Below are 11024 nucleotides of genomic sequence, written 5' to 3' on the forward strand. Positions count from 1 at the left end.
TTCCCTTTTTAACAAGTCAGGAAAAAAGAGGAAAGAAGTCTTAAAATAGAACTATCACAGGAAAATGATGCAAAATTGTGAGATATCTGCAGTAAACTCTAGCTTTACGTTTTAAGGATTTTGGTTTTCATAAAACCGTAGAAAATGTGAATCACATCTAAAAATCATCTATGTCTAATGTGTACAGAGTTCATTGGGTCACTTGGATTTTCTCCTGCCTGTATTTTGAGAGACATCGATGCAGAAATCTCTACTCTCCCTGGGTAGATACTGTCTCAGTTGGTGGAATACTTAGGGTAGCAACAGACAAATCCTGGCCAAAGACAAGGCAATGCCAAATTTAATTGTTGAGTATACTGAATAAGGCACAGAAATCTTAATGCTGAAGTGAGTTTTAAGAATACATGTCTATTGACACCGAAGATACTAAATCCACAGTGTCCTATGTTCCATGCTGCTTTTGGGGGCAGGCATTAAAGCTCTCTTTTGTGAATGTGTTCGGTTTCTTTTGGTTTTCTTTTAAACACTGGATGAGGGTAGTCCAGTGTCAATGTAGCAGCCTGGAGGCTGAAAATGAGTAAGAATTGTCTCATTGACTCCCTTTGACATCCCCTATTTATTCTACCTGCCAGAAGAGATAAATCTAACTACTGTTTTGGAAGAAATGTAAAGCCTTAACCAGTACTTACAAACTACTGGTATGTATTATATATATTACCTATAAATCTATATCTTTCTTTTGAGCGATTGAATTAGGCAATGCTACCTAAAGCTAGGCTTCAAAACCTCAGTGTAAAAGTCTCTGAAAGATTATGACTTTAAGTTGTCTGTACTACTTTCAGTTACTTTTATCTCGGCTGTTCCTTTCTTACTCATCTCTCTGACTCCCACACTAAGAAAGAAAAGAAATTTGAAGCATGAGGAAGTCTGGCTTGTATGCAGTTATTGTGTCCCTGAAGCAGTTGTTCAAGATTCATGTTGGAATTGTGAGGACTGGCTTACTGTGTTTAATCTTCCATTATTTAAACAAAGAAGTGTGAAACTAAACATTTTTAGCTATTTAACCCTTTAGCTGCCTTTAGTATCCAGGCTATTCTTTAAATGAGGACTTTTTTAATTATTAACATTATTGTTGTTATTATTTATTTTTTAATTTTATCCATGGAAAAACTCACATCACTAAGGAACTACACTATATTTCAGCACTGGTTTTTTTTTCCGTTTATTTTGCTTGTGTAAATCAGTCTTTTCATTCGATAATGTAAGCAAAGCTTGTCTTTCCAGAATTTTACGTTTCTATGCTGTTTCTTACGCTTATATATTGTTCACCAGTTTGCTTCAGCTGATGTTTTTTCTCCTAAATGAAAAATGATAAACGTCTATATTCTAAACTGTTAATACTATTTTCTTAAGAATCTCTTTTCATATATTTACTTAGAGCAAAGTGTAAATATATTTTATATAGTAGAGCAATGCATGTTTTTATGGTGCCTCATTCTAATTTTTGACTTGTATGACCATCGAGAATTGTTATGGGGTCAGAGTTTGCTTCTGTACCAGTTGAAGTAAGTGATAAAGTTTCTGCTCCCTTAGTAAAGAAGGATCAAACAATGTACACACGAACCAAGAGCTCATTAAATGTGATTGACTGTGAAATGCATGTATTGTTGTGTTTCTTTTGCTGAAGTGCAGTGTAGATGTACTCTTTGTCTGATGAGATTTCTTTTAATAGCTTAAGAATAGAGCGTTTTAAAAAATGATTCTTTTTTTTGTTTGCTTGTTTTATTTTTAAATAGGCACATATCCTTTTGTGACTTCATCGAACTGTACAGTGGGAGGTGTCTGTACAGGTTTGGGCATGCCACCGCAGAACGTTGGGGAAGTGTATGGAGTTGTGAAAGCATATACAACCAGAGTTGGCATTGGTGCCTTTCCTACAGAACAAAATAATGTAAGCATTATCTACGCTAATGTGACCTGTAACTGGATAAAATTGCTTGATGTGTGTCTTTTATGTTAAGTCAGTATTACTGGTTAAATAGAAGCAGATGACAATGGGTTGTATGTGTCATTCTTCTGATTCTAAACTGAATTTACAGGACTACTGGATCTGATTGTTGACTTCTCAGATCTTCCTGTAGAGTAGAAGACCTAGAGGAGGAACAACTTTTGAGAGAGTTGCTCAAATAGCATTCTCTTAAATTAGCAGTAGTGTTTTGTGTTTTTATTTTCATCTTGATTGACAGATTTGTAAAATATAGGAGGGAGAAGAAATTTTAAGGTAATTTACAATTTACATTTTTGCTGTAAATGGTGTAAAATATGTGATGCAGATGTATACTGCAAATATGAAAATGCTAATAATACTACTCTTTGTTAGGAAATTGGAGAATTACTGCAAACGCGAGGTAAAGAGTTTGGTGTGACAACTGGTAGAAAGAGAAGATGTGGCTGGCTGGATCTTGTGTTACTCCGATATGCCTACATGATTAATGGATTTACTGCGTGAGTTATTTGTGATATATTTGCTGACAACTTGACTTTAAATCATGATATGCAACAGATCATTGTACATGGTACATGTGCTAGTCAGTAACGTTCATACTGTCCGTATGGACGGAAAATGGACTTTTTATAAAGATTTGATTGCCTATAGAATTCCGTAGCTAGAAATGAAAACTTTTCCTTCCTGAATAGACAAATATTTTCAAAAGGTACAACAATTAAGTTTAGATTTAGTCTGTAATTGTGGGTATTTTGTCTGAAAGCTAGATAGTAGTCTTAAATAAGACTTTTTTCACTCAGAGAGAGAGTGGAGCACTAGAATATGTTCCCGGATGTGGTGCAATCTCCTGGCAATTGCTTCTGCCTCAGTCAGGAAGTTGGACTAAGTGACTCTCAGATGGTTGTTATCAGATGGTTAGTTGTTTCCTACCAACATTTCTGTTTCTATTATTCAAAAGCAATCCTAATGTCATAGAGGAGACTAGAAACTGAACACATCTCATGATTTAAAGTTAGTGTTATGATTTTTATAAAGTTGCTTGACAAGGATATTCATTATTCTGAATGTATCTTTCATTCTTCTCTTTTTGATAAATTAACTGCCCCTCTTTTCCCTAACAGTAAATATATATATATTTTTAAATTTCTGTATGCCTAAATTCTTTCCTTTATACAAGTGATATACTACAAGTAAAGAGATCCAAGAACTGCTATGGCCTTAAAACCTGGCATAATTTTTTTTTGTTTTTTTTTGGTTTTTTTTGGTTTTTTTTTTTTTTTTTTTTTTTTTCCCCCCCCCCCATTGTAAGACAGACAGGAAGCTATTGCTATCTTTAGCAGTATATGTAAATATAGAAGACTTGAATGTGACTTTCTCTGAGATTTCAGTTAAAATGAAAGATAAGTACCTGAAACAAAACTTGTATAAAATTTCTAGTAGATCCATCAGTGTAAATATTTTCTTTACTTAAATGTTCTCATTTTCCTTGTCCTTTGTATCTTTCATTTAAAATAATATGATTGAGAATGCAGCTGGGTATCTATAGAGCCAGTACTTGGTTATTTTGCTGCCCTCACAGTGGGACAGGAATATTTGGCAGAAGAGCAGACAGCAACAGGCATCATGCTATAAAATCATCTCATATGAATGGTCATAGATGTCTTGACATCACCTTGACCAATAAAAATTCTACCACTTAAAACTGGAGATTAGTCACTTTGAGGCATACCTGTTCTTTGAATTTTGCCCTTTTCCTATAGTGCCAGATCTAAGTGCCAATACAAGGACAGTTTAAGTTAAAAACAAACACTACCAAACAAATAAAACCAACCCTCCCCTCCAAAATCCACAAAACACCACACAAAAAACTCCACAAAAACAACAACAAAAACCCTAGATAAATTGAACAGTGCCCTACCAGCTGTTTTTCTCAGGAAAAAAAAAAAAGATGAGTTGTAATGTGCAGGAATCTGTTTTTGTTTGGTTGGATCTTAGTATTTCTTAAATGTGAGGAGAATTGAGAGTTATTAAACATGTTTAAACAGAGTAATGTTTCTTTATAGCTTGGCTCTTACCAAGTTGGATATCTTGGATGTATTTTCCGAAATCAAAGTTGGTGTTGCATACAAACTAGATGGTGAAATCATACCTCATTTTCCTGGTAAGACTGCATGTTTATAATTGCTATTTTAGATTTTGGTGAAATGTAATCTGGTACTTAAATCACAGGAATTTGTTACTTTAGGATCAAGCCATTCTGCTGATATGCACCAGAGACCCATACTGTATAAAAGACACGTGCACCCCATAGTATCCTTTGTCTACCATAAAGATGCAAAATGCTTTATAAAGCTTCAAATTTTTTAACCTAAATGTTATTACTGCGTTATCCCTTTTCTTTAATACAAGCTGAGTTATCATCAGGCTAAATTTGAAACAGTTGTTTCACATTCTAAACCCAGTGTCCTATTCCCCCTACTCTATTATTCATGCTTTGTTGTAGCAGGACAGGTCTTTATTTAACTGTCAAGTGAACCAGATGCAGGAACTGATCCTGCTGAAAAGTCAGTTTTTTCCCTCCTGGTATTAATTTTTGAATAGGTATATTCCCTTTAATGGTTTACAGAGCAGCCAAAAACCAATGGAAATGATGAGGGAGTGAAGAGAATGAGCAGCTAGTTTAGGAGAACGTAAGAACGCATGTTTCAGTGGCAGAAGCAGCATACGTCTGCGTAGCATTATAGAAACTGTAGTCCCTCACTGAGGGAGGAACGTGGTCATTTTAGGAGATTTACCAGAAAAAATATACCTACATGTTTAAAATAGTGATTTCATGGGTAATGCTTTTTTTTTTCTTTTTTTTCTTTTTCTTTTCAGTTTGCTGTAGTTATATAGTCTAGGAACAGGAAGAACATCAACCACTATTGAAAATTAGGCTTTCTGATTTGCAAATGGGTCTCTGATCCATGCTCGTTGCCATTTGAAGGTTTGAGGTGACTTGCAGGTTATAATGTTTTATGGTAACACTAGCAGAGAATTTTTTGTGGGTGAAGAGAGCAATTGTAATAAATATGATTCATAACAGGATTTACAAAATACAGAGATGTAATCATGTATAAAGGAATAATTGATAAATTTTGTCAGTTGCCAACACTTGTCTTTTAAGGGAAATTCATAAGGAATTAACTAAAGATCTTTTGGTTTTTTGTATGCTTAGGTATTCTCTAAGTTACTTTACCCTCCAGTATCTTCAAACAAAAGTACCAACTGTGATCTGGATGTGTATTGGTTGACATGGCATGTCTTAACTTTTATTTAAGAAGTCTAGTGCTCATCTTTCACTAAGTCAGGGAATGCTTTTCCCCCTTTTTAAAATTCAAATATTCCCACCCTGTTTGATATCCTTACTAAAATGTTAAGGAAATGGTAGAATCTACTTCAAATATCCTTTGAACATAATGGAGAAGGCAAGTTTAAATTGAGGATTCTCCACTGAATATCTGTATTCAGATACATTATCTGTAGCCCTCTCATCTAACCTGAGTGCTATCTGAACTGTCTTTTGCTTAAGCCAGGAGGACTTTATTTGACAGTCTGTCATTAAAGATGGCATACATAGGTCCTCATATTTTCTAGTGCTGAAGTCTTATTTCAGTGATCTGTCCAGCCCAATGTGGCTCTTGGAAGGGACCAGAATCTTCTTGTGACTCTTAAGGGCAGACTTCAGTCCCTGCGTGTGCCCAGGTGACAGATGGCTGACCTTTGGTCATAGCTGCACAACATGGCTTATCCACCAAACTGCATTTTTCTTTATTGAATTAACAATTAAGAATTCCAGTAGGAAGTCAGTAGAAGTTGTTGCCTTTTCTGTTGACTGGTTGTCTTGCTTAAGTGTCAGACAGGAATCTGAGCTGAACTTTCAGCAAACTGGAAGCTGCTGTCTGTCCGAGATGTGTTCCACATCTCTCTGCCATGCTACTCAACACTTGGCTGTGCTTTTGGCATGTATACTACCGATCATTGCTCTTGGGTACTAAAGGTAGAGATGTATATATTTATTTTTTTCATTTTTGTTTTAATGCCACTTCTTTATTGACATGTTGATTTTGGAATTAATTTAGAAGAATTCTAATCTGGGAATCTTTTACTGCCAGAGTGTTTCTCCCTCTTCCCCTCACTCCCTTTCTCTTGGAGAAGTTATTGAGTAAACCTTTTGGTGAGATGGCTGTCTCTATTATAGAAACACTCAGAGTGCCCATTATCTCAAGAAAAAATAAAAGCCATATTTCATATATTGTTCCTTTTTCCATCTGGATCTCAGAACCATAGGTGTGTCACTCAGTTTTTTCAGCCTAGAGTTCCATGCAAGCTTCATTTCTGTTAAGAAAGAACACTTTATAGCTGACCTTGGTATCGTAGAGGCTCTACTCTTTTGCTGTGGAGCTGGACAGGATCTTCTTGCCAACTGTGTTCAATCCTATGAGATTATGAAAGAAAGGCAGAAATCCCTACCAGCCCTGAGCTGATCCAGATGAAGAGGAATGTGAAAGCCATGGTTTAGTCCTGCCAGTATCTCAGTACAGGTTTGGTCAACAGGTGATCTCCGTGCAGAAGAGCACAACCTCTAGCTCAGGAAATCTTGAAACTACAAATTCTTAGGAAGCTGTGAGAGTGTTTTGGAAAAGCTTCATTTTATGAAAAGTGTGTTTACCTTTTTCTTATGCTTTTCCTTGGCCTACTGTTGGTCACAGAGCCAAGAAACTGCTAAATGCATCTCTGGTCTGATCTGTATAACTGTTTGTGTGTTCAGTTTCTGGAATTGGCTGGAGGATCTTGCAAGCTGAGATCTTTTCATGATAAAATCTCAAATTTCAAATATTCTTTTTGAATCGGAAGTAATGTCACCCAGCTTGCTCTCCAAATTATGTACCAGACTACCAGGTATCATTACATTTGCTTTCTCCTTTATATAATACAGCTGTTAATGACGAATGTTCCAGAAAGCCTAAAAGATAAACCCCTAAAGCAGGAGCTCAAAGACATCTAGAAAATAATGACATTTTTCTCCTACACTGAGCTCAGTTCATGGCTTGTATTTATCATCCTCTGTTACCGCACTAATTGGAGCAAGAAGAGAGAATCACTTGAAACTTCAAGAAATATATCCCTTCTATCTTCCTTTTGGGAAGCAGGGAGCTGAACTAGTACAGAATAATGGAAGTTTATAAACAAGATTAGTCTGTTTAGGTGCAAGTCCTTTCAATTTTCAGTTTTTCCAAGCTAACTTCATCAGAGAGGCCACAAAGTAAAATTGAATTGCTCACAGACTTCCAAGATGGAGTGTTCAGTCCCTCTTTCCCCTCAGAGAGGGGGAGACTGGCATCTTATTATGGGCCACCTACAGTGCTTGCAGATTAATTTGTGATTTTGCACTTTCAAGATACTGAGGTTGTTGATATTTGCCTTAACCTATAAACACCTCAATTCAAAAATTGTGGGGTTTTTTCCACTGTTACAGGCTTTGAAGTCAGTAGAGTGTAGCCTTACTCAAAGCATCCAATTCATAAAGACCATCCTTACAGCCTTGCTACTATGGAACTCTTATCTTCACCAGGACAAATTATTCAGTATTCTGAGTTTTTTGACTACACATGTGCCAGGGAGATTAGTTGCGATGCTGTTTGCAGGAGTGATTTGAGCAGGATAGCTGAGACAGAGCTTAAATAACGTTAATTATTGTGCCTTTAGTAGAACTGTCTTTCTCAGGAGGATGAGAATGCCAAATGCCTTCCTATTTTTCTTTCTGTGGATGTCTTTCACCCATCTTCAGGCTTGAAGCTTCTGTTTCACTGTCCAAGGTTGTTCCAAGACTAATATTCCGATGATTGGTGGAATGATTCAATTCCAAAGGAATTGTGCTTAGCTGTTTATCCAGTACTTGAGAGCATCATAGGATTCGGAGTTGGTGGACAACACCATAGTAAGCTATTTTATAAAGGATAAGATGGAATATACTCATTGCTTCCATTCTGAGAAGTAATTGGAATGGACTCTGTTCATACATCATATGTGACTCCATATTTTCAGGTCTGTAGAACCAACAGAATGGACCAACTCTGTCCCTGTACTGTGGACTCTCATGATAGTTGCTTAAATACTTTATTTTATGCATCTTCCATGTGTGATTCTATCCAAGAATAGACCATCTGATGTCTGATCAAGATGAACATTGCAGATTCTGCTCTGTAGGGAAGAAGGCTTATTATAATGCAGTATCCAGGTATCCTGTAGCTGAAGACCTGGAGAGCTAGTGAGCTACAGACAAACAAGAGTCTGTTCTAGAGTTCTGGAGCAATGGATCCATGGCCATCAGAAGTAGACTATGTATAAACAGTACATCTTGTGATTACATTTGTTTAGTAAAAAATACATTTGTATGCCATTGTAAAATGCATGTTATTCTTTGACACTTGCAATCTGGTACATAGCTTTAGTTTCATATTATCCAAATTCCCTTGTAAAGGGAGAGTTGAATTCTTGATATTTGTACAGAAAAACAAAAACCTTGGGAATTAAATTTCCTGAAAAATGCAGGTTGTGGTTTAAGCAAAATGTATGCCTGTGACTGTTGAATACCAGAATTCCTGAAGTCCAAGTCCTGATGGTTGCTGAGTTTTGTTTTCTCCATTTACATTAATAAAAAGGGAAACTAGTGCTAGTATTACCTGCCTAACAAACTTCTTCACGTAGGACAAGAATAAAAAGCTTGCAGCTACGTGATCAGTGGTTGAGAATTTATCAGTGTTTTGGACATAATAGTTTTGTTTCTATTTGCTTCTCAGCCAACCAGGAAGTCTTAAATAAAGTAGAGGTTCAGTATGAGACACTCCCAGGATGGGATACAGACATATCAAATGCAAGGACATTTGATGAGCTGCCTGTAAACGCACAGAACTATGTTCGCTTTATAGAAATGGAGCTAGGTGTTCCTGGTAAGTAAAGCAGACTTTTTTCCTCCCCTCCTCCATGAAACTTGTCTTTTTTTGTATTCTCCCTTAATGAACATCCAAAATATTGAAAATTAGATTTTTTTTTTTTTTTTTTAGCTATGCTTATTYTGAAGTACCTCGTGATTCTTAAAGCTACTGTTTTACATCTCCTTTTTACCTATCTGTTTAGCTGTTGAATTGGAAGTTCTCAGAAGTTTCAGTATGTGTCCTTTCTGTGGCTTGTACTATAGTTCATGTTGACCTGAGATTTTAAAAATTGCTTGCTTATTTATTTATTTATTCCCCCTAGATCAGCTGCAATAGGGGTTTAGTTCTGCTGCAATTAAGGAGGACTAGCAGGACTACTGGTATACTAACGTGATATTAAATATACATGACAGGAGAAGATTCTAAACCAATCAACTGCTCTTATGCTCCCTAATATTTTCTTGTGGCTCTATCCAAAGATGAGAATTAAAAGATGATGCAAATTTTTACTTTTGTGATAGATGCTATGTATTTTTTTCGTGTATCTGGAAAACTGATATATCTCTTCAGGCATTCAAGACTACTCCTACTTTTTAAAATTAGCAGTGCACTCTTTCTTTCAGAGCAATACACGTAGTTATCATTTCTTACTATACTAACAGTCTATAGTGTGTTTTTCTTCATAGACCATAGCACTTAAGATCTTAAGCACTTAAGAAGATAAGCTTGTATCTTATCTTAAGATACAATAAGATCTTGCTTTGGATTATTTATAACAGTTTGCTTTTCTCTCCTGCAGTTAAATGGATTGGAGTAGGGAAATCCAGGGAATCAATGATCCAGCTGTTTTAAAGATTTCAGATGCATGGAAGAAAGCACACTCCTCAAAAGACTGCTCACTCTTAAATGCATTAGTAGCCCGCAAAGCAAAGATGTTGGAAAGATAGATTTTTGCATGGAAAGGAATGCTAGAGTTGATATCCCCAAATCGATCACTACTCCTGAAAGACTTTAACATGAACTTGTATCAGTTCATGGTCAACTGGCGATTTCCAGGACATTTGTTGTCTTTGTTGTTCATGGTGCCATCAGATTTTTTTTCTTTACCTAGTACTTACTTCATAATGTAATTTTTGTTTGAAAATCTAAGGTAGCGTTACTTTCATGACTGTTTGTCTTTGTTACCGTGTCTCTGCTTTTGGCGGTGTTACTTCCCTGAAATTTTAGACAGTAAAAATAATGCAGTTTTGCACAGATAGTTTTACATCCTCATTATTTGTATTCCTAAAGCTGTTGTATTCTTTATGGCTGCTCTTGTACGTGATTAAAGAGAGGGATTCTGATTTTATAATGCTATAAATGCTGTCTAAATTATTGTGCGATCTGTTTTTCTTTTTTTTAAAAAAAAGGTGTGATGCCAAGGTGTTGAGTAATGTCCAAGGGTTTTTTTAGCTGTACAGCACAGAAAACTTGTTCTTTGTCAGTCATAGAGGACACTCAAGTGCTTACCAGAAAGTGTGCGCAAAAAGTTAGAAACTTGATATTGTAAAAAGTTAATTTGCAATCATTAAAGAACAATTCTGATTTTGAGTTAAATGCTTTATATTTTTTTTAATATAATTTTCTGGGAGGTGATGGGCATGGGGGATCCAGTTTTGCTCTCAGCCTTGCAGTTTGGGAGAGGACCAAATCATCCCTCCCTAGCTAAGGGGAATCTTAAATTACAAAGCTGTCCTGAATTCCCTGATGAAGAGAGAGAGAGAGAAGTATAACTATGTGATACATAATTTACAAAATTCCTTTAGAAAGTAAAAGCAATATTAATATTTTCCAGGAGATTGGACTTAGCCCTTCAATGTGAACAAAAATAATAGCTAAATATTATCTTCCATAGAACTGTAGGGAAAAACTGGGGGATTTTGTGCTATAAATGAAGCCAAAGGCTGGGGAACTAGCTGATTCAAGGAGTAAATAAATAAATGAGGGAATGCTGTGTTTTTAAAATGAGTAAATAAATGAAGGCTACATACATGTCTCACTTC

General features: G+C 35.9%; 1 protein-coding gene across 1 annotated transcript in view; it reads left to right on the top strand.

Annotated features, from left to right (window-relative positions):
* Positions 1–10578, top strand: part of ADSS2 (adenylosuccinate synthase 2) — a 38529-nt gene extending 27951 nt beyond the window's left edge. Inside the window, exons 9-13 of the mRNA XM_085300594.1 lie at positions 1797–1951; positions 2381–2505; positions 4069–4166; positions 8848–8997; positions 9782–10578. Of these exons, the coding sequence (XP_085156720.1) occupies positions 1797–1951; positions 2381–2505; positions 4069–4166; positions 8848–8997; positions 9782–9834 (581 nt within the window). The 3' untranslated portion in view covers positions 9835–10578. The remainder of the gene's footprint in view (positions 1–1796; positions 1952–2380; positions 2506–4068; positions 4167–8847; positions 8998–9781) is intronic.
* The last annotated feature ends 446 nt before the right edge of the window (positions 10579–11024 follow it).

This window comes from Rhea americana, unplaced genomic scaffold (assembly GCF_003343005.1).
Source record: "Rhea americana isolate MKP2758 unplaced genomic scaffold, rheAme1 scaffold_166, whole genome shotgun sequence".
NCBI classification, from domain to species: Eukaryota; Metazoa; Chordata; class Aves; order Rheiformes; family Rheidae; genus Rhea; species Rhea americana.